Source organism: Accipiter gentilis, chromosome 2 (assembly GCF_929443795.1).
Source record: "Accipiter gentilis chromosome 2, bAccGen1.1, whole genome shotgun sequence".
Classification (NCBI taxonomy): domain Eukaryota; kingdom Metazoa; phylum Chordata; class Aves; order Accipitriformes; family Accipitridae; genus Astur; species Astur gentilis.
This window is the reverse complement of record NC_064881.1, coordinates 37,127,278-37,152,199: the sequence shown is the minus strand read 5'-3', so window position 1 is coordinate 37,152,199 and position 24,922 is coordinate 37,127,278. Positions and strand designations below refer to the sequence as shown.

Here is a 24,922-nt window from a genome sequence, read left to right as displayed (position 1 = left end):
ATGTGACAGAAACTAGAAAATGTGAACATCTTATCTAATCCCTTAACTTTCTCCAAATAAAATCAGAGGGAAATTTGCTGCAATGGCAACAAAGATCAAGTTCTTACAACCTGTGATGTTTAGAGCTATGCACCAGAAAGCAAACTTTAATGTAAAATAATATTACTTAATAAATAATGATATATTTATGTGAATTGGAAATTAAAACCAGGTTAATAAAAAATGTGGGTGTTTTACAGTTAGTATGCATACTTATTTGTTTTGGGGAAAAAAGTCTTCTTCAGGTATAATCTAAGGGTACTTATTGTAGTTTTCCATAGTCTTCATAAGAAAAAAAAATGTAATTTGTGAATTTAAAAAAAAAAAAAAAAAAAGACAAAAATATCAAGGAATACAAATAGAAAACCTGGAAATGTACATGAAAATATCAAAGAAACATTCCTGAAAATAAAACTATTGTATAATCATCCTGCTAATGAATGAAATAAGTGTTCAAATATCTTGGGATAAGCATTCATGAGGTACATGAAAATCCTTTTTTTCCTAATGATGATTTTTGTATCCACAGATAGAAATCTCTAATCAGATCTAATTAATTTTTCTCAATACATGAAGAAACATTTCTTTGACATAGATTGAAATGTTAATCACAGTAAATCAAATTGTTACAGAATACAAACTGTTATTTTTTTCAGCTGTACTATACCAAAATATAATTCTAGCTTAGGAAAAATTTGAGACTTTGTTTTCAAAGTGTATTAAGACTTTGTTTGCAAAGTGCATATCTGAAATGATTTCTCATTTTAAAATAATTTGCAGTTTACCATAAGAATTTCCATATTTTTAATCTTAAAATATGTGAATCATTAGCTTTCATTATTAGCCTTGATAACTTGATTTCTTCATTTTTAACACATATTAAATCCTTAAACTTTGTATTTTTGTTTAATAATAAATAATAAATAATATTAATAATAAATAATACATTATACTAATCATATTAATAATAAATATCGATATTAATAATAAATAATATAGAATGTTTGACTAACAAAAGACACAGCACGCTTGTCCTTTTCATACATGAAGAAGAATTCAAATGGAAAATGCTAGGTCAGCAAACATAAGGTAACCAAATTTTGTTGCATCATTCCGAAGACAGTTTACTTCTTGTCACATGGCACTTTATATTTCACATCCTAGAGCTAGAAGGAATTGTCATGTCCCATTGATATCTACTGGCATTCAGAAATACAGTTTTCAGTCATTACATGCATATCAGCTGGAGCCAGAAATCTGCAGCAACTTAGAATTCTTCATAAGTGCAGCAATGGTTGTGTACTTACTTAAGTGGTCTAAATACCCTCATTTTCATTAAGATTAAATGCCAACTGAGAATTTGTTACACCTGTGGGTGAAGGATGGCTCATAACTGGCTGTGAAAATCAGTTAGTTGAATCTCTGAATGTGATATCATTGATTATATCACTGTCACTTCCTGATGTGATTAGTCATTTAGAAAAATTATTTCTGTAACCTTCAATCAAAAGAGCTGGCGGTTAGCCTCCCTAAGATTAAAAGAGTAATAATTCACGGTAATAATTAGACATTAGGAAAGAACACATGATTTCATTTACAAGAGGAAAATGTAATTTATACTTGGCACAGCAAAAAGCCTATTTTCATTTTTTTCATCCTAAAATTATTTTAGGCATAATGCCAAGTAAGTTGCCGAAAATGGAGCTGTTGCTGTAGAGATTTTACAAGTATAGAATAATGAATAGGCCCTGTCTCAAATTCTTCATAGTCTAAATAAATAATACTGGAAAATATAAGATATAGATTCCTGAAATAATAAAAATATCTTAATCTAGGACATTATTAAATTATTGTAAAAATACGCAGCAGACTATTTTCAAACTGTAGGGATTTCAAGTCACCTAAGTAGCTTGGACATGAAGTATTTTGAAAGCTTGTAAAATCCTTTTACTTACTGTAATTTGGAACTATTTACAGTTGCTTTTTAAACAGGGCTGGCAGGCTGCTTTACTGATCTGTGTCACATAATGAAATGGGTAAACAGGGAAGACCCTAAACTTTTGAGTTTGTGATTGTGAATCAGACAGTCAGCTAACTTTTATACTTACTTGAGTTAATTTGTTATTTCTGAAAGCATTAAAATTCATAGGACCATGTACTTTTTGCACATACATGCTATAAAAGTTCACAATGTAATAGGCATGACTACATTGTTTGATTACTGTCAAATGAAAGGTGTCAGTTTAAGCTTGGTTAACTTAAGTAATGATAAAATTGGCTCCTAAATTAGTGAGAGTGGATCATAATTAGCCTACTTTGTCAGCTGCTTCAGCAAGGGGTTGGATAGGTAGTGTGAGCTGCCAGGTTTGTTCTCTTACGCTTTTCCAAGCAAAGTTCCACCCTTTTCTTTGACTCTCCAGATGTGCCTTCAGACTGAGGCTCCATAGCTGCATTCTCTTTTCCCACAAGCCTATAGGAGTTGTGCAGATCAGCTCCTGTGAGGTGCTTCGTTATATTGTTTCTCAATGGATTTGTGGGCAAAGATGGAAGCATGGACTATAGGGAAGGAAATAAAAAGTAGTAAGCCTGGCCTACAAAACTGCTGGTTGGCACATGAACTACCTTCATAAGTGACAATAATGTACTCAGCTTCTTGGACGTATTGGACTAAACTAAGTATTTGCTTATACACCATAATTCTCAATGCAAAGTGAGCTAGTTCTACTCTTCTTCCTTTCACTATTCAGTTCTGTACATGCTTTTGTTAGTAAAGAGATGTGTCCCACCAGTCACTCCAACAGTATTCTTTACACACATACAGTGCCAACCAAGGCAAGGGAAGCTCTGTTTTTCTCTGCATCTACAGCTCCAGGGTCCTAACTTCCTAGAGAACCCCTAGACAGTGAGTTTGTCACTTTTGGTCTTCTGGGTACTCGGAGCAGAGAACTTTGTTTACTACTTTTATGTAAGAATTTCTGTTATTACTGCTATTTAAGCTTAGAAAAATACCAGAAAAGTACGGGTATTCTACAGAAAGCTTTCTTTAAATAATTTTACAAAACTTTTGATATAATTGTCTCTAATGTGAAGTTCTAATATGACATTCTTCAGCAGTTGAATTAAAGCTTCCTAGCTGATTCATAAAATATTTCTTCTTTATTTACATTAGTGTAACTAAGTACAAAATAATGCAGATATGATCTCAAAAATATTACAGTGTTTGAATTATTTTTGTATAGAAGACTGTTCAGTTTATTTGCAAGTTGTCACAGAAAATTGTAAGCTAAATATCTATGGGTGAAAACCTGAACAGCGGAGCTCCAAGAATTCTCGAATTCAACTCTTTTGTGTTGAAACTCAGTAATAAAATATGCCTTCATCTCATTACATAGAAAACTAGCTTAAAGACCTTTAAAAAGATAAACCTGAAATCCTAAGTACATATTAAAAGATTTAAACAACTAACCTTCTGTGCAAATACAGTGTTACCTAGACCTTCCTAAAAGTTCTCACCATAAATGAAGATTTAGATGTATAATCTTAGATATTGTTATTATTATGACTATGTTGATTTTTTTTAATGTTGATATACAACAGATAGTAGAAAACATTAACCCTTTATCTTAGAATTTGCTTAAACATTTCTAGCTGAGGGAGATTTTAGCTATCGGGCAGTCTTGAACTTTCAACATTTCTATAAATCAGGGAAATGCTTCATGTCAGATGTACATAAAATTGTTGACTGGAGTTTTCATTGAATCGTAAAACTGTTACAACTCTAATGATACCATAAAACTAGAAAGTATTTTATGAACACTCGGGATAAGCAAACAAGAAAATTATCTTTGTGATCAGGACCCTGGTTTTCCTCAGAATTTGTTATTTTAAATAAAAAATAATCAAGGTTTTGTGTGTTTCCTTTTGTTTCCCTATTCTTATTTGATGATTTTGTTACCAGAAGTTTAGCATGGTCTAAGGGGAATCTTGAGATAATTATACTTTCTGTTCTGTACTTACATAAAATAAGTAAAAAGAAATTATTTGAGAATCAGGTAATTTTGTAATTACAGGGACTCAACACCCATTGAGATATATGTTCTTTTCTAAAAATATAAATATAAATATGAATTTATTTATAAATACATAGAAACATATATTTTAAATGCAGTATCATAATAATATTTCATATTTATTCTAATCTTTGCACTCTAAATTCTAGGTGATACAGCTGATTCTTGTGGTGATCCAGGTATCCCAGGTCATGGGTCTAGAGAAGAAAACAATTTTAAAATTAAAAGCACCGTACATTTCAGTTGTGATGTTGGATATATCCTCCATGGCTCAGAAGAAAGGACATGTATGGCAAATGGAAGTTGGACAGGAAGACAACCTGAGTGCAAGGGTAAATCACAGAAGATCCACTCTATTTTTAAACTGTCTTGTTAAAAATGCTAATCAGAAAAACAATTTTACATTGCCAGTTTTGTGTTGTGATTGGTATCCAGTTGAGGACTGACCATTAACTTTGTTTTGAGTAAGTTGTTACACCATAGCAATGGCTTGGCATCAGGTGACAAATTTGAAATCAGTTCCTGGCACCCATGAAACTGCATGTTTTCAAAGTTTTGAGGAAAAAAAAGTATACTGAACTGTTTATTTCTTCTCAATCTTGTGTAAGTGTCAAATATATGTTACCCAGTACAAAAAACAAAACAGAAAAGGAAATAGAAAAGGCCTGTAGAACTCAATTTTTGCTGAGAGATTTTTTCCCTTAAAAATCTCACCATCACCTGACCTTTAATTGCAGCCATTATACACCTGAACTTCAGAGAAAAGAGCTGAGTTTTAGGAAACTGTCAATGTCAGGCTTTCACTAGATACATCTATGTCATAAATGATTGGCTTAAAAAATTTATTTACTAATACTGTTGACATTATTATTTTTCAACAGAAAATGAAATGCTGAAACAAGTTTATTTGGAAAAAAATAATTCTAGAAATTTCAAACAAGATGTATTATCAGAAAAGAAAGCTCTAACAGAATATTTATGCAAAATCATTTATTACCTGAATTATCTTGATTCAAAAATAGGAAATAATTTCCAACAGACTAAAGTTCCTGAAAAGCAGAAAATAACTTGAGAACCTGTACTCTTATTTTCCACTTTATCGCTGTTGACCGTGTTATCTGTATGAAATGTCCATCTCATTTTAAAAACTTATTTTACAAACTGGTTTTGTAATATCCTTTCTGCTGAATGATTGCCATCCTGACATGATGTAAATATATACATGTGTGTGTTTGTTGGTATCTGAAGGGATATGCTTAGCCCAACTGAACTTTCTGCAGTACTTCTTTGATCTTATCTATTACAGAAATGAATTACCCCTTTTACATTTTAAGATACTTTTGATGTTTCTTTCCCCCCTAAAAATCTCTTGAAATGATGATTCTGGTTCACAGATACATATATATAGGTGTGTGTAACGCACACGCAGGTGTATTGTTCTAGTTTAGGTCATATAGATTAGATGTATATATGTAATCATATAAGAAAGAAACATTCAAATTCCAAAGTTGAGCATTGAAGAACTGGGAAACATCAGGCTTACACCTGCCTATGAAATAATAGTTTGACTCTATCCTGTAGGTAGGAAATGTACTTTGGTGATGCTATAAATGCATCTGTATATTTAAAGGCATCTATAGATTTAAATTAAATCTGCAAAGATAATTGTAGATCAGGCATTTCCTTATAATGGGGAGTTTGTCTTTGCAGCTAAACTAGCTTTCCTTTAATGCCGATTTTAAAGTTAAATTTGTAGGCTGTGTTTCCCTAAGTACAAAAGGCTAGAAACAAATAATTCATGCCAACAGCTATTTACTGTACAACACGTCTTATCAGTAGGTGGTGAAACTTGCATTTTTCAGGATAACAGCAGGGATTTCTACCACATAATACTGCTGGTAGCAGGATTTTCCTTAGACATTAATATTTCAAAAATAATCTTTACTACATTTTAAAAATATTTAACATTTTGCTTTATAGCTGTGCAGTGTGGTAATCCAGGAACAACTGCTAATGGAAAAGTATTTCGTATTGATGGAACTACATTCTCTAATTCAGTAATTTATTCGTGCATGGAAGGGTACATACTTTCTGGATCATCTGTAAGACAATGCACTGCCAATGGAACATGGTCTGGATCCTTGCCTAACTGCACAAGTAAGACACATCTCTAATCAATCGTCTTTGTTTTTCTCTCCTCTGAAAGACAGTAAAGTAAAATATAGAAGTTGGATGGAAATAAATGAAGTCTTCAGCTTTTTCTTGCACTACTTCATACATAATTTTGTACATGAAATACTTTTTAAAAAATATAGTGCTATGAGATGAAGAATATGTTTTTTTAAAGACAGACACATTATAGTAAAGTATATAGACTGCTGTTACAGTTTAAAAGAGTTGTATGGCTACAAGATCTACCTACTTCAATTCTTTCCTAGTATATATTTTTAATCTTGTTTATGTTTGGTGGTATGTCATGTTCAGACATTATTCATTTAATTGCTTTTCTTCATCATGAAAACTTAGCAGTATAATATTCTGGTCTTCCAGAGGGCAGAAAATAAAAATCTTGAAATGAACGCTTGAGAATTCTTTTTGTAGTGACTCTGAGGTCAAAACTCTTGTCCCACTCTCACATAACATTTTCTGTTTGGCCTCTTCATTAACCTTATACTTGCTTTGGTTACTCAGCTAACAGAAGCTATTTTAGCTTCTCTTACATTCATAATAAGCATTTTGCAACAGTTTATTTTCAAGCCCATCTGTTCCTGCTTTATTACATGTCCTAGTTCATCTTTTAGTAACAATTATGAAAATTTTATATTTATGTGACACATGAGACTGCCTGTCATTTTGAGGAAACATATCCTCATCAGAGGTATAGCACACTGTTGCTTGAATTTTGAACTAGTACCCTAGTTTTTGTAAAGTGCTTCTTTACACACTTATTGCAACCCAAATAGAGGCCAAAAGTAAGATGACTGATAAAGAAAACTTCTCCTTGTGTTGTTTTTAAATCCATCTTTAATGGTAAGCATGTGAACAGCTGCTTTTGTAGTCAGCAAAACTGTGAGAGCCCAATGTTTTAGTATATTTATTATTTTCCAAAGTTATAATGAGAACCAGGTTAATTGTACCAAGGATAAAGGTGCTGTGTGATGGTAACTGTATCTATATTTTTTCTTGCATTTTAGAATGACATTTAGCTGAAGTACAGGCTAGAACAGTCTTCTCAAAAACACTACTCGGGTGGAAACTTGGGATTTTTGCTTAAAAACTAGAAAAATGTCTTAACAGAGAAAGTATCCTAATAAAACAAAGAGAGTCATTGTGAAGATTATATGTAATAGAAAAAAATATTCTTGATTTAATTAATATATAAGTATTTTAACTTTGTTATACAATAAATCTATTGACATTCCTAATACACAGTTTTCTCTGTTATGATTACACATCTAAAAAGTATGTCCCCTTATATGTTTATTGCAGTGATAATGTTATTTAGGGCCTTTTAGTTTCATACGTATCCCCTGGAGTGGTCAGAATATTAAAAGAACAGTTCAATGAATATCTTACCAAAAAAGGTAAGAACTCTGAGAATTTAAGCCTGACTCATTTCTGCTTTTTTGATCATTGCTAACTATTAACTGATTCCTAAGGGTGGGAGGAAGCACTGCTATATGCTACAATGTGTATCTAAGCTGATACAGGTAATAGCTGCAGCTCCAAAATACCCAGAAATGGAGAGGTATTTTACAGCACTGCAGAATGGCTGAGGTTGGCAGTCTCCTCTGGAGATTGTCTAGTCCAATGCCTCTGCTTGTGGCAGGATTAGCTAGAACAGGTTGCTCAGAGCTGTGTCCAATCTATGTCCCTTTCTACAGACCTTTATTCTACAGTTCCCTAGCACATCTAAATAAAAAATAAAAAAATGTATAAATAAATAAATAAAAAAATATACTTCATCGTACTTAACTTGCTATATTCTCTCTTACAACAATATATCAATTTTAAATCACTAACAGATAAATAGCAAGAGTTAATGGACAATATTAGCTAAATAGCTAGTTAACAGATCAAGAGTTAACAGTCCCCTCTCTTTCTCCTGCCAGTTTTATCTCCAGGTCTATAAAATATGCCTGAAGAAGATTAGCTATTTTAAAGGAACGATTTGCTCATAATGACTTCAAAGTGTATCCAAAGCAGTAGAATTGGCAGTGCCAGCAGAATTTGTTGACAGGGCAGGTTTTATTTCAATTTTTTCCTAATTGTCCTTACCATGCTGTTGTGGCTTAACCGTGGTAGGCAGGTAAGCACCACACAGAAGCTCACTCACTCACTCCTCCCCAGTGGGATGGGGCGGAGAACTGGAAGGGTAAAAGTGCAAAAACTTGTGGGTTGAGTTAAAGACAATCTAATAGGTGAATCAAAAGCTGTGCATGCAAGCAAAGCAAGGGATTCATTCACTACTTCCCACCAGCAGGCAGATGTTCAGCCATCTCCAGAAAAGCAGGGCTGCATAACATGTGGTGGTTTCTTGGGAAGACAAACATCATCACTCCAAATGTCCCCTCCTTCTGCAGCTTTTATTGCTGAGCACATCATATGGTGTGGAATTTCCCTTTGGTCAGTTGGGATCAGATATCCCAGCTGTGTCCCCTCCCAATTTCTTGAGCAGCCTCCACCTACTTGCTGACAGGACAGCGTGAGAAACAGAGAAGGCCTTGATGCTGTGCAAGCACTGTTCAGCAATAACTGAAACACCCCTATGTTATCAACACTGTTTTCATCACAAATCCACAAAACCATACGAGCTACAATGAAGAAAATCAACTCTATCCCAGCCAAAACCAGTACACATTGTCTCCATTTTTTACTATGACAGGATTTCCCAAAATTTGCTTATTGCCTGTTGCAGTCATAGAACCTCATGGAACCATTGCAGATTTCCAGAACAGCTTAGGCAAGCACCTGTCCCAAGTGGCTGTCACAGGTGACACAAAGTAAACAGCAACCCATAGTGGATCTGGATGTTGGTGTCCATTTAAGAACCATGCAGTTTAGAGCTTTTACCTGCCTGATTATCTCACACTTCCTCACTCCCCCTCAGGGTTACATTTGGGGAGCTCTCTGCTGTCCTGGGAAGGATGGGTTCAAAATCCTGTTGGTTCATGCTGTGCCACTGCTCATATGAAACTCAGGCGTTAACAGTCAGGGTCATCCCCTGACTGATGTCCCCCAACATTTGTCTCCACACAGCTCTTCCTTTTCTAGGATCTTCCCCAAGTCCAGGATCTTTTCTTCGGACAAGGTCTTCACCTTCTTTCCGGGTTCCAACACCACTCTAAGAAGACACATACATAACACATATCGGTGTCCTAACTGGTTGTTCTGTCCCCTGTCTCTATTAATAGGAAGATTCAGGATACGCCACTAGCATGGTTTAACCCCAGCCAGCAGCTAAGCCCATGCAGCTGCTCACTCACTCCCCCCCACCCAGTGGCATGGGGAGAGAATTGTGGGGAAAAAAAGTAAAACTCACAGGTTGAGATAAGAAAAGCTTAATAGGACAGAAAGGAAAAAAATAAAAAGAATTGGAATATGCAGAACAAGTGATACACAATGCAATTGCTCACCACTCACCGACCGATGCCCAGTTAGTTCCCGAGCAGCAATTACCCTCCCCAGGCCAACTCTCCCAGTTTATATACTGGGCATGACATCACATGGTATGGAATACCCCTTTGGCCACTTTGGGTCAGCTGCCCTGGCTGTGTCCCCTCCCAACTTCTTGTGCTCCTCCAGCCTTCTTGCTGGCTGGACACAAGAAGCTGAAAAATTCTTGACTTAGTGTAAATGCTACTTAGCAACAACTGAAAACATCAGTGTGTTATGAACATTATTCTGATACTAAATCCAAAACATAACTCTATAGCAACTACTAGAAAGAAAATTAACTCTATCCCAGCCAAAACCAGGACAGCCACTTCTGTTTAGTCCAGGTGTTACCAAAATTTACAGCCAGCCCATATTATTACAGCTACCAAGTAATGGGCTGCTTCTTGTGTGTCACTGAAAATGCTGGTTTTTGAGAGCTAACACTATAACAAAATAGCATAGATAATCTTATACCCCTTTAGACGCTGGGAGCCCTGGGCTGTGTAGCATCCAACAAGATGCTGACCCACATGCAGCATGCTGTGCAGACCTTTTCCATAGCAAAGATTCTCCCATTTTGGTTGTTCAAGCTATTATAAGATTTTCTTACAAGGAAACAACTCTATCATTTCTACAGTCAAACAGAAACAGTGTTCTTATGAGAACTTTTTCTGCACTGATAGATAAAAAGCAAGGACATGCAGCTGAGTGGGAGCTACCTGCAGCTCCTCTGCTGCAATGAGCTGACTGAGGTTGTGCCCTGGCCAAGGGATCTGTGCAGCACAGCACAGGTCTGAAGGCCGTGCTGGATGTGCAGCACAGTGCAGCACAGGCCTGGGGCTCCTCAGGTTACCTGTATTGTGAATCACTTCTCAATGTACAATGGTCTTCTAGTCAGGATCACCACAATTTAAGCTGGTTTTTGCCTACCACAGTGACTTAAGTGGTAGTGGTCCAACTCTGGGTCATTGCATGGTGTGGTGTGTTGACCCTGGCTGGACGCCAGGTGCCCACCAAAGCTGCTCTATCGCTCCCCTCCTCAGCTGGACAGGGGAGAGAGAATAGAACAAAGGGCTCATGGGTCGAGATAAGGACAGGGAGAGATCACTTGCCAATTACCATCACAAGCAAAACAGACTGAACTTGGGGAAATTAGTTTAGTTTACTACCAATCAAATCAGAGAAAGGTAATGAGAATTAAACCAAATCTTAAAACACCTTCCCCCCACCCCTCCCTTTTTCCCAGGCACAGCTTCTCCTGGAATTCTCTACCCACCCGCCCGAGTGGGAGAGGGGGACGGGGAATGGGGGTTGGGGGTCAGTTCATCACTGATCATCAGATTTCTGCTGCTCCTTCCTCCTCAGGGGCAGGACTTCTCACAGTCTTCCTCTGCTCCAGCGTGGAGTCCCTCCCATGGGAGACAGTCCTCCACGAACTTCTCCAACATGAGTTCTTCCCATGGGCTGCAGTTCTTCACAAACTGCTCCAGCATGGGTCCCTTCTATGGGGTGCAGTCCTTCAGGCACAGACTGCTCCAGTGTGGGTCCCCTGTGGGGTCGCAAGTCCTGCCAGAAAACCTGCTCCAGCGCAGGCTCCTCTCTCCACAGCATCACAGGTCCTCCTAGGAGCCTGCTCCACCACAGGCTTCCCACGGGGTCACAGACTCCTTCGGGCAACCGCCTGCTCCGGCGTGGGGTCCTCCCCGGGCTGCAGGTGGATATCTGCTCCACCGTGGACCTCCCTGGGCTGCAGGAGGACAGCCTGCCTCACCATGTTCTTCCCCACGAGCTGCAGGGGAATCTCTGCTCCGGCGCCTGGAGCATCTCCTCCCACTCCTTCTGCACTGACCTGGGGGTCTGCAGGAGTATTTCTCTCACATATTCTCATTCCTCTCTCCAGCTGCAGTTTCTTGTTGTGCAGCAGCATTTTTTCCCCTTCTTAAATCTGTTATCACAGAGGCACTACCACCGTTGCTGATGGGCTTGATCTTGGCCAGAGGCAGGTCCATCTTGGAGCCGGCTGACATTGGCTCGTCAGACATTGGGGAAGCTTCTAGCAGCTTCTTACAGAATCCACCCCTGTAGCCCCCCCGCTACCAAAACTTTGCCAGGCAAACTCAATACAGATGCACTGCTTGAGCAGGGGAGTTGGACAAGATGACCTCCAGAGGTCACTTCCAACCTCACCATTCTGTGATTCTCTCACTGTCTGAATCTGTGAAATTCAGAAAATACCACTTATCCTGCTAAGTAGCTACTACAGATTTCTCTTAGTTAAAGCTTTATTCCTATCTTTATGACAAAAGTATCTCAGTAAAATCTAGGTGACCTTCTTACATCTGCTTTTGCTTTCTTTGAAAATCAAATGCTGTAGTGTAACACAAAAGAGAAAAAGGATCTTTTCCTTACCACTCCTAGCCCACCTCTATGAACAGTTCTAATGTTGCAACACAGTAATGTGAGGAACGACTCTTTTTTCCTCCTAAGTCTTTTCTTTCATGCAACTCTTTTTCCTATAGTAAGATAAAAACTAGTAAGTACAGAAGGGAAAAAATACATGACAGAAAATCAGGTCTGGATTGTGGGGGTTTTTTTCTTTGAAATATGGCTTTAAAAGTTAATGATAAGAAGGTAAGAATTTTGAGAAGGTAGAACAATCTAGAGATCTGCTAAAGTCATGGTGGCTCTTGCTGTGTAACAGGTCGATGTTAAAGTGTCAGTAACAGGAAAGGGTACAATCATTACAACAACAGTGGAAGAAGCAAAAAGTTTGTATTAATGATGAAAAAAAATGAAGACTGTAAGGAAGGTGAATGAAAAATCTGAGAACATGGTTTTAGCAGGATTTAAATAAACAGCAAAAATAGTTTTCAACAATGTGAAATAAATTGATAGTTTGTGGAGCTCTTTGATCATTTATGTTGTATGGTGTTTGCCTTAAATTCATAAGGCAATGATTTGAAATACTCTTCATACAGGGAAATCTAAAGAGATGAAACAAGGATTAGGGAAAAAAGGATAAAGGCATGAACATAATGTCATAATTGAGTCAAAACAATAGCATACCTGGAAAAATATCAAGCATGATTTTAGTTGAATTTGCAACATTAAAGATAGTAAATGGAATATGTCAAATAAAGACAGGTAGAACATGTAGAGTATTTGAGTATACTTGTGTAGCTGAGACAAACAGTTCTGTCTTTCACAGCTCTATATTTTTTGAAGCATGACAAAGAAAAATCTATGACTTTTTTAGTTCTAAAAAAAAAATTAAAATTACCATGTTACTAGGTAAAATAAAATAGGCTGATCTCCAATTTTCTTTATCACTGCACTAGCTACCTTTAGACTAACACAGATAACCCTGTGGTATGTTTTATAATCTCTTCTGTATCCATAGACTGTGATTGTGTGGGACTTTTTTTAAGATTTGATACATGCAGCTTAATTAGTATCTGCTCACTCAGACTGTGATAAACTGTAGAGCAGGCATACTAGATACCTTGGATTCTCACTTCCCCAGTTACTTAGATCAAGGGACCTGGCCAGAATACACTAGAAATATGTCATCATGGGTTTTCTTATTTTGGAAACCAGGATACAGAGAGGGTGCCATTCACATTGGTCATGCTTTGGCATTGAGTTAGAAGTGGCCAGGATGTGCTTTCTGCCCAGGAAACCGCCTCCCACAATTTTCCAGAAGTAATAAAAATGCTGCAGGGGGATTGTCAAGTTTACTATAACATAAACTGTAGAACACATGGGTGCTGTACTTTGTATGAACTACATTTTTTTCCTGGTATTTTTTTTTCCCCTGAAAACAACAGCTTTTTATCATTGCCACTAGGGTTCTCAAGATTTCTGACTCTGAAAACTGTTCCAGAAGTTGATAGATCTAATTGACCAGATCTGAGAGAAACTTACCTATTTTAACGTTATTCTCAGCTTATAATGATATAACTCTTTATTAACTCCTTGTGAATATTTAATCTCGGGAGATTAAATTATCTCCTGACACTAGAAGTCACAAGAGGTTTTACAACCAGTCCCACTCACTAAAGTACTGTACGCCTAATTTTGGCATAAGCCATGGCCCATGTTTGGGGGTTGCCTGAATATTCTCATCTGTTTAGGTACATAGTAACCATGTGAGCATTTACAGAGTGGGAGCTTTTTGCAGACATATATCTTAAATTTTCCAGACTCTGTTTCCTTGCAAGATGTACCCATGGAAAAGTAAACTAAACAACAGATATCTGCTTCTTTAATAATGAAAATCTGAACTGATAGGAAAATTTGAGGGTATCAAAGGGTCGTAGTGACATAGGGATTTTTTCTTGTTTTTTTTTTTTTTTTTCTTTTTATAATCTTGAAATTTTACTGATCAAAATTGTACAGTCCATTACTTCTACTGTTGAACACATGTATTGATGTTCTCCAAATATAACTGTTATACAGCTCTACATGTTGTGTTTGGCAGCTAATTCAGGTAACATATATGTTTATCTTCTCTTCTGATGGAGATAAGATTTATGATACTTTTTCCTTCTCCTTTTTTTCCCCAATAAATTCCTAGTTTTGCCCTATGTTTTCCCCCCTCACATTTAAATAAATCACATTTAGGTTTTAAAATCTGTTCCTCAATATATATTTGCAGTTATCAGTTGTGGAGATCCAGGAGTCCCAGCCAATGGCATGAGATATGGTGATGATTATGTTGTTGGACAAAATGTTACTTATATGTGCCAACCTGGTTATACAATGGAATCAAATAACTCCTTAATTCGCACTTGTACTAGCAATGGCACGTGGAGTGGAATAATCCCAACATGCAAAGGTACAACATTTATTTTGATTGTCAGCTGTTTCTTCTGTGACATTTACATCCAATGTTTATCGTAATGGGTCAGCCAAATACTTCCACAGAAATCAAAACTTACTATGAATACACTGAATTTACTTTTTGATTGCAGGAATGGTGACTTCATCCTTTGCTTCCTTACCCTTTTATTTTTCATACCAGCACAGTATGTTGAACCTTTTTTTTGTAGCTTCGTATAACATTTTATTACTTTGCTGCTAAACTGAATTAGCCAATATGAAATGATGGTTTAGATTTGTGTGTTTGTTTGTTAATGCTAGCATGTCAAACCAAAAATGACCTTATATATGTCCCTGCCTTTACAAAAAGACCACTCACGTGATAGACACCTTTGGGCAAGGTCTGCATATACACAAGTGAACTTTGTCAAAGGCAAATTGTTCTGGGTTACTCTATCCATAATACTAAGATTTTTCTCTGATCCCTCCTTCATTAGACGTGCACCTTTGAGCATCACTGTGCTGTATTAACATACTCAGCAAAAAGACTAAATCCTTCTAGCAAACTTCCTAAGAAACATTTTTCTGCTTCATGTTATTTTCTCTACTGTGAAAACTGAAAGGTTTAATCTCAAGATCTTCCTTTTCTCTTTTACTAATTGCATTCTTGATTCTTCTGTTTATTGGAAATTTTTTAAAGCTTTGTTAAAATTTAAACAGCAAAAAATCTGAATGTTACTGGAAGACCACCTTATCTGTGTCATTAGAACAAACTTCTCTGAGAAACATCTCAAACATCTTCTCTCTAGAGTAATTTTTCTCACTCTTCCTGATACCACAGCTGTAGAGAAGCAGCATTACTGTTTTGGTGTTTTCTTTCTGAGTTCACACTAATTATGTCTGATCTCTATTCTTTTAAAACTTAGTCGGCTAAGTTTGTACTTACTTTGTTCTCATCCATCTTCCTTCTGTTTTGTTTTCAGGAAGTACGGTTACATACCTGCTCAGCACTTCTCATTTTCCTCCCCTGAATTAATTCATCAAAACAGATCAAATAAATTTCAAATCTCCACCCCATTTGCAATTACATTCCTTGCTGAGTACAATTCTCCCAATATCTTACCAAGTCCAGTTTATTTCCATTCACCTTTGCTAATGTCAATTTTTAAAGTTATTTTCCCAATGGATTCTTGAGGATGTCAGACTTCGAGATCCTCTTAACAATTTACTTTTTTTTCTATTTCTATTGTGCTCTTAGCCAGCCCAAGCTTCAGTTGCAAAACTGATTTTAAGAACAGAAGAACAGCCACCCTGGTCCTATTGACCAAAAGTCTGTCTGTCTCCAGGAGTGGCTGTAAGCAAACAGCTAGAAGATGACAAGACAGAACAAGTATTTATGGTATAGTCTCCCTGCCACAAATTCTTAAGGACTACAGGGCACCTAACGGGGAGCTGGAGATGTAACTCTGATTTGATTCAAACAAAACCATACAAAGAAAGTTAAGACTGTCAATTTTGGCTTTGAGTTTTTGAGTCTTTCTGGTTTTAGGTCATGCGTATTTATGGCTTGTATAAATACTAAATAATAATCATATGCAGAATCTCTAGTGTTCTCAGAATTTCATTCTACTCCACACAGGTTTGTGTGAGTGCACTAGGTAAGTTAATAACCCTCATTTCTTTGACTGTGTAATTAAAAGTAATAGATAATATGCAGTAGTGTGTTTGAAATATATAACAATTAGTTTTACTGTCAGGAGGAAGTGCCAGGGTCCTCTGATACCATTTAGTTAAAATAATTGGAAAATGAACTGGGCAGAAAATGGATGTGTAATTGTGGCCGTGCCATTGAAATAGAAGATATAAATAATTCTTTCTCTTTGCCTAGTTGGAAAAGGATGCATGTTCATCTGCAACTAAATATTCAACTATTCAAGCACTGTCTTTTCTGCAGACTTGCATTTGAAATATACTTTCAGCTCTTAAACTGAAAAATGTTGCTGTACATATTTATGGTTAAATCTCTGACCAAAATATTTAGGGAGGCATTCTGCCTTGTCGCTGGTTGTTGTTTTGTTTTGCTTTTTTCACCCTGAAATTCTGATATTACACCTATTTTCATGCTACTTCTTCTGTCTGCTTTCCTAATTTTTTCACTGGAATTTATTTCTTTATTATTCAGCTCAGAAGTTAAAATGTACAGATCTTTTTAAATGGACTAGTCATGAAGCTCTTGGAGAGTGTGGACAGACTTTTGCTGCTTGGAGTACTTATTTTGACTTTTATTAAAGCATCATGGAAGTGTGGCAAAAGCTATTATGTCCTTTTCTGGGTTGGTTGCTGGGTTTTTTTGTACTATGAACCAGAGCAAGAGAAACAAAATATAAAAAATAGGGCCTTAAAATTTAGATTTGGTTTACTGGTTGGCAAAGGATTATTTGATAATAGTACTACTTTCATCCAGCATTCTCAAACAGCCATGAATGATGCTGCAGAGAACCTTTGTGTTGTAAATAGTTGAGATTCTCTCACTGAAGACTATAAGAATAGAGAAATGTTACATGGTGAATGTTCTGCAGATCACATTCAAATATGCTGTACTCCTGATCTAGTGCCTCTGACTTCTTTTGAGCCTGCAAGCTGACAGCTGTCTGAACATAAGTTTAAAGGTTACAAGTGCAGCATTTCATTTCCTCCATTCTTGTGACCTGTGTGTGTTCTCGACTTTATTTTTAGCCACCACCTCTTCTCATTTACCCCAACTGTCTCCACTAAATTAAATCATTCTAGTTTCATTTGCTTTCTTTCTCCTTTGCTAGCACAGTTTCTCCCAACTTTTCTCTTTTTTAGCCCTTTTCTCTATTCTCATTCATTCTAGTAACTTTGACCTAATTTTCCCCCTTTCTGTTTTTGATTTGGATTTTTTTTCATTTAACTTCTTTTATACCTTTTCCTTCAGCTCTTAATTAAAAATTGCCTATTACTACCACATTATCCAGTAAATAACACTTTTATGTTCATCACTACAGTTATGTCTTCTTACTTCTCTTGTCCTCCTGTGCTGTTTTTCAGTCCTCTTTCCTACAACTGAGTAGAAGTTGTTTCTGTTTTTTTCCTGGGAGGCCTGGAAATGAGAAGCTATACTGCAATACTTCTTGTTGGCCTTTTTAGAGGTAGCAACACTGACAATTTCAAGAGGTTGCAAATCCTTAAATTTTCTCCCTCTAGCTAGAAGCTAGATGCTTTTTGGTGAGGAGCTATTCATGAAACAAATACTAACCAAACTGTGGTACTTAGAAACAGGCTTTCAAGTCATATTTTGGAAAAATTGTCCTGTAATTTCATCCCTGGGCTTTAACATCTAGCAAATGTCTAAGCTGATTAACAGGAAGAAAGTAATTTACTATTACCATGGTAACTAAAGATAATTGTACTCTATGTTGCCTAAACAAATAAAATAATTTTGTAGTATACTACCACATGGATCTTAAATGTTGTACGCTTCACAGTCTCCATACTGATTTTTAGGTAGTCTTACTATTTGGTTTGATGTAGCATCCTGTTTTATTTAAGACACTTCATCAATCAGCCACTGTCTCCTAAATGGAGGAAAGCAGAAGTACTAACTTCAGGAAATGTGGCAAGAATACAGTGAGGAAGATAGCATGTCCTGACTGTATTGTCCTCTAAAAAAGGTGAAATTAGCACATATGGTTCTTCTAGTAATTGTGTACACCAGGGATATTTACAGCAGCTGGGCCTAATTATTTTGAATATTATTGCAGCTGTTACCTGCCCAACTCCTCCGCAGATCTCTAATGGAAGGTTGGAAGGAACGAACTTGGACTGGGGATTTAGCATTAGCTATGTCTGCTCTCCAGGATATGAACTCTCTTTTCCTGCTGTTTTGACTTGTGTTGGGAATGGAACATGGAGTGGTGAAGTGCCTCAGTGCTTGCGTATGTATTTACTTTATAGTCCCATATTTCTTTATTCAACTATAGCGCTTTTTTCGTTTTTAAAGTTTTTCCCTTTTTTTTTTTTTTTTTTTTTTTTTTTTTTTTGTCTTCTTTTTCCCCTCCAGCAGTGGCTCAGTTCATTTCAAACCTGGGACAAATACAATCCTTCTGTATTTTCCAAAATTGTAGATTTGTAGATTGAGGAAGGCATAGGAATATCTGTAAACCCGTTGTGAGCATATAGGAAACCTTAAACAAACACAAAAAAATGTTACAGGCAATGCGTACCAAATGATCCAAGGCGAAACAAGATTAAGAGGTGCTGTCTTGTTTTCAGATCCAGCTATATATAGAATAGGGGAAGTTTCATTATAATCTCTTTTATTTGCTCATTACTCATCCTAAACTTTCTCTGATGCCACAGAATGTTTTTCATGTCAGTAGTGTTAACTAGGCCTCAGGGTGATTCCTTGACAATTGTCTATTTCCCCCCTCACTAAATTAAGTTATATGTTTTATGCAGTAAATTTTGTTAACCTGAAAGTTAAAACTTTGATGGATTTTTATATGGCTACAAATGTCATTACAATAGCAAATGTGGCTTTTTCTTTAGGTTGGTGTCATTCAACACATTATTTAAAAAATCTTTTAAAGATGTCATTGTGATGCTTCTGAGAGATATTCAGTGGATTGCACTGAAGAATGAGGTTCCGTAGTTATTTGCACAATAGCTATACCACTGAAACTCTGTAGTGGTCTTGAGCAAGGAGTCTATCTGGAAGAGGATAATTTCATCTTCATGGATTTACAGTTTCTGAAGTTTAATTCAAGCTTGCCAAGTAGCTGAGCTTGCCAGGTGGCTTGCTAAATGTTACAAAATGCAGTTTTCCATTCTTTTACTATTTTTTGCATTCTTCATCTCTCCCTTTCAAAAATATTCTCTGTTTTGGCTATATTCTACTACTATGAAAACCTATCATATAGATGATCTTTTCTTTTCCTTTTTTTTCTAATGTTATTCTCATATCATCAACAGTAGCTGCTTAGTGCTGCTGAAACAGTATGTGCCAGAGCTGGAACATGGTGAAAGGCATTGTTTCTGGAACAAGAAAACTCCACCATTTGTTAAGTTCTCTAGATGCAGCTTTTCTAGAGTCCACTATATTATGACCATTAAAGATCATGAAAAATTATTTTCATCATTTTTTCATGATTGAAATATTGTGTCTTTACATTCATTTTTGGATACCACAAGCTATTTGTCATCTTTGAGGTTAGAATACTCAATACTGCAATAAGGTCTGAAAAAGGGGCTCCACCTTTAAGCTTTTTAATAGACATAGTTAGCACAGAATGCAGCTGCCTGGGAATTAAAGGCTGTTTCATGCAGAGATTACATTAACTGAATGTTGTTGACGTGCAATGGTTACCCATTGGCTTGCAAGAGAAATCAGTTGGCAGCCAGTGCTTGTCAAAGAGCTTAAACTAGCTACCATCTGGCAGAAATGAGAGGGAGCTGGTGAAAGTCATTCTCAATGAGCAATCTTTAAGCAGTTCTTGACATCGGAAATTTAGTTCCCAGCTTGGTTCCATAGAGCCTGTAGCTGAAGATATGCAAGGTATAGTTATAACGTGGAATAATTATTCAGAATGGACTGATCATGTCTTTGTTTGAGTATTTATCATCTATGACCTAGTAAATTTGTCTGCTTAATTATTCATATAGTAATTTGAGTAAAGGACTGCTGTTTTTATAAGCTTGGCAATAGATGGCAAAAAAATTACAGACCTATGCCTGACAATTCCTAACCACAGATCTAACTTTCTGTTAATCAATTAAATGTCTTTGAAGAATGAGGCTAGCCTCACACCCTCAGTGCCAGAGCTCCACGGCCCTGTCTCTATTAAAGGCTTTCAGAGTCCTCAGGAAAATATTTCCACTGGGAGTGGCAGCACTCACAGATCTTCCAGTTTGTTGCAACTTTAGTTTGTTGTGTTGTCCCCTGTTCCAATACCAGGGGAAAACTGCCATGTTTTACCATGGTGCCTGGTTTCTATGGTTACCTATATAGAAGGCAGATGTTCAGTAGCTAGTCAATGATTGGGTAAAGTTGACTGGCAACTGTGGTGGAGTTTACTTAGAGTTACAAAAATTTAATAATCTTACCAAAAAAAAAAATTTTTATTCTGAGGATTTTTTTTTCCTTGGGAGTTGTTGTTACTTTGTTGGTACAAAGAACTGTTCAGGAGACAATTTCAAGCCTCTCTGTGAAAAATCTGTAAGTGTTTCATGCATTTTCAAATTGAGACTTCCACAAAATTTTCTGATGAAAACATAAATTATAACCATGATCTGTCAATCATGCAATGAGATTCAGTATGTGGCACTAGCCCCAATTCATAGATAAGGATTTTACAGAATTTGGCCTATAATTCTGCAGACAGTCCCATTTCACTTAAAGCCATGAAATTGTATACATTTCTGGTACGTTATAGATTAAGCCCTTTTTCTTCAATATGAGTGTGCATGGATTTCCCATACAGTCAGTGTCTGCAGTAAGAGGTAGAGGGCAGGAGCATTTCATGTGAGCACATCCTTTGGAAAGCTTAAGGCATAGATGACAGAGATATTAGAAGTGTATTCTGAAGGTGGTTGTTTAAAAGATGTAATTTTAATTTGAATTTTGTTTATAGAAGAGAAAGATGGAGCAGGAAATTTCACTGTCTGTACATCATGTGTTTTTAGAAATATGTCATTGCAGACATCCGGGTCAGTGTTTTATTTTTTTGTGTGTATTACAGCATTTTCTGATTGATGTGAAATTGCACTCTACAGTATTGGAATTCATGGTGCATCAGGGAATAATATAGTCTGACAGCACAGGGTTTACCATTGCCGATTGCATTTACTGAATCAATTATTCAAAATCCAGCTTCTGACAATAATCAGTACTTTGTACTGCAGAAGGCAGCCAGTAAATTTGCCAGCAGTTCATTTACTTAGTTATGCTGTGCTATAGACATAAGGAATCTTTAGGTGATAGGTATAAAGTAAAAAGATCAATGTAAGAATATGTTCTTATCAGTCAAATATATCCCCCCTAATAACAGTTTATTAGTGTTTGACTTTTAGATTGCTGCTGAAATTTCTTTACTATGTGGGGGGGTTATTTTGTTAGCTGTACTAACTTTCAAGTGTTGTACTTCCCTATATACCAAATCTTGTCTTTCAGTGAAGGATGAGGAAGTAAGAATTTATGATTCCTAAAATCTGTCTGACAAATCCTTTACTCATACAAAAATGTTGAGCACTGGGTAGGTGGCAGAAAGCAAGAGAGGACGGGAGATTGACATGAAGGTTTGGTACACTCTCTGATTGCTCTCTATCGGAAGATTTGCAGATTGATGTGGTTTGGGGTGGAGGTGAATTGTGGATATTTGGGCCTTCATAAACTAAGTTGTGTAACCTTGAGTGTCAGCTTCAAGCTACTGACCAAGCCCATTATGTAGGCATTTTGAACAGCTAGCAAAACTATTGCAAGCTGAAGCAGACTAAAGATTGGCTATCTAGTCTCTCTCTGAATTCCTATTAAATGTTTATGTATTTGACCTGTGTTTAATAAAATAAATACAAAATTTGCTTGACTGACTTCAGGTAAGTGTTATTTTTGTGTATTTTAATAAATGACACATTCCATTTCTATCATATCTTTTCTCACAGCAAAGTTTTGTGGTGACCCTGGAGTACCTGCTCAAGGGAAGAGAGAAGGCAAAAGCTTCATTTATCAGTCAGAAGTGTCTTTCAGCTGCAATCCTCCTTTTATTTTGGTTGGCTCCAGCACCAGGATTTGCCAAGCAGATGGCACATGGAGTGGTTCTTCCCCTCGATGTATAGGTAAGGTTACACCCATATTGAAATTTCTTGAAATTCTTTTTATTCCTTTTCCTGCTAAATCAATCTAGGAGTTTTCAGCTATTTTGAATTATCCTGGTGTTATTCTATACTCTCCAAGAATCAAGTCACTTTATTTTTGTTTCTCTCATTGGGTTATTGCATGTTGTTGAACAAGCTTAATTTTGTGATACATTCATGTATTTCATTAAAATACTGTAATTTGTTTTGTCTTTAATTTATTGTAATTTTTTTTATAAGAACCTACTCGCACAGCATGTGAAAATCCAGGAGTCCCAAGGCATGGGTCACAGAACAACACATTTGGCTATCAGGTAGAGTATACTATTTTTTATTAACTTGCATATTAAATTATTTTTATACTACCTCAGAGTCTAGAAACTTCTGATTAGAGGTCCAGAAATTGCTCATGCCGTGTAAGAGCTGGTTGCTGGAGTGTTGCTGTGTTTCCTTATTTCTAGCTGTTGGATTACACTGATCTTCTGTCCCTGTTAGCAATGTGCTACGTGAAACCCTGGTGATCAAGTTTTGCTTGGTTTCACCTTGAAGGAATTCAGTATCTTCCCACCAATAGAGAAGTGCTCCCTACTATTTATCAAGTAGGCTTTTTCTCCTTAAAAGTGTGTATACTGTGTGCCTAACTGCTAGTGTAGACAAAGTCTAAAAAACAGTGGATTTTTTTTTCCCCTGAGAACAATTCTGTTACATTTGGAAATTATGTGACCACAAATGAATCACAGAGTCATGAAGGCTGGCAGGTGCCTGTGAGAGCATCTAGTGCAATGCCCCTTCTCAAAGCAGGGTCAGCTAGAGCAGATTGATCAAGGCTGTGTGCAGGTGGTTTTGAATATTTCCAGGGTTGGAGACTCCACAGCCTCTCTGGGCAACCTGTTCCAAGTTAATCAGCCTTACAGTAAAAATGCTTTTTTTTATTTTTAAAGAGAATTTCCTATGTTTCAATTTGTGCCTATTTCCTCCTGTCCTGTCACTGGGCACCACTGAAAAAAAGTCTGTCTCTGTTGCCTTTCCTGCCTTCAGGAAATTTTAATACACACTGATAAGATTACCCTTGAGCCATTTCTTTTGCAGGCTAGACAATCCCAGCTCTCTCAGCCACTCCTTGTATTCCAGATGCTCCAGTCCCTTAATCAGCTTTGTGGCCCATGACTAGACGCAATGCAGTATGTCCCTGTCTCTCTTGCACTGAGGAGACCAGCACTGGACCCAGCACCCACTTAGGTGTCACCAGTGCTGAGCAGAGGGGAAGGATCACCTCCCTGGCAATGCTCTGCCTGATGCAGTCCAGCAGGCTGTTGGCAGCCTTTTCTACAAGGGTGTGTTGTGGCAAATGGTGTTTGCATATGCTTCTGTTGGAAAAAGAAAGGTGAAATTGAAAACGCTTCTGAATTTCTGATTTCAGTGAGATATTTTCATGGGTGAACAGTGTACAGATGCAAAAATGTGCTGTATAATTTGCTAGGAATCTGATAAGGCAGCTGCAAACAAGCTAAGAGAGAGTCTAAACTATCCTGCTACCTCTGTGTTTGGTGTCAGGGCTGAAAGCTCCAGACATGTGAAAAGAGCTAGGCAGAAGGTAGCAGCTCCCAGGTTGTATGTGGTGCCTGTCTAGTAGCAGGAGTTAAATAAAAACTGCAGATTGCCAGAAATGCAAGAAAAGGCTGACTGAGATTTTAACAGATTTACAACATTAAATTAGTTTCTAAAAGCAAAGCTAAAGACTTTTCAAAGTTTCATGGTCAAAAGTTTCTTTGGTTAGTTGATTTGGTGGCCTTTGCGCAGTACTCCTCCTGCTCAGTGATCATTTCAGCAATCTTTGGGTTTTCAGATTGTGCTAGATCACAATCATATGTGAGTGGTAATATAATTGTCTCAGTTTTCTCCAGGGAATGGAGTCCTGTTTCGTGCCAAGATAGGGTATGCAGGGGCAGTCCTTGGACTAACTTCCTTTGGGTATAATACAATATTATGCTAGAGGGCAACTCTTTATTCAAGTGTGTAAGAAATGAATCATTGCAATGACCATTTTCTACAATTTTATTGTCACAATTTCTCTGGCATATTAATGAGATTTCTATGACTGAAGAAGCTAATGCAGACTTTCTCATTTGTGGTGTAGTTGTCGTTGTGAATGAAAGCATCACTCACAGCTGGCGTGGAACTGTCAAAATACCAGGCAAAATGTCAACTGATAAATAATTTCTAAAAGAAGTGTAGTTGCTGGCAGAATTTATAGTTGTAAAGTTAGTGCCTAGCAGATTTAAACTGGATGAGCTATAGTCTTCCTACCTAGCCAGCAGCTTATCCTCATGCTCATGTAGTGAATTTGGTTTTGTATAGTAACTAAATGTCTGCATGCAATTTCTGGTTACTCTAAATATGATTCCTTAGTTAATACAGAACAGGGTAGGAGCATCATTTGTGCAGATGAAACTGAGTTTAGC

At 36.8% G+C, this 24,922-nt stretch overlaps 1 protein-coding gene across 3 annotated transcripts in view; it reads left to right on the top strand.

The window, feature by feature from the left end:
* The window catches only part of CSMD3 (CUB and Sushi multiple domains 3), a 767,893-nt gene that overhangs the window by 710,916 nt on the left and 32,055 nt on the right, over window positions 1–24,922 (top strand). For all 3 annotated transcript variants that reach the window (XM_049824473.1, XM_049824463.1, XM_049824457.1), the window contains 6 exons: window positions 4,259–4,441; window positions 6,090–6,266; window positions 14,425–14,604; window positions 18,374–18,547; window positions 22,269–22,442; window positions 22,701–22,774. In XM_049824473.1, coding sequence (XP_049680430.1) covers window positions 4,259–4,441; window positions 6,090–6,266; window positions 14,425–14,604; window positions 18,374–18,547; window positions 22,269–22,442; window positions 22,701–22,774 — 962 coding nt within the window. The remainder of the gene's footprint in view (window positions 1–4,258; window positions 4,442–6,089; window positions 6,267–14,424; window positions 14,605–18,373; window positions 18,548–22,268; window positions 22,443–22,700; window positions 22,775–24,922) is intronic.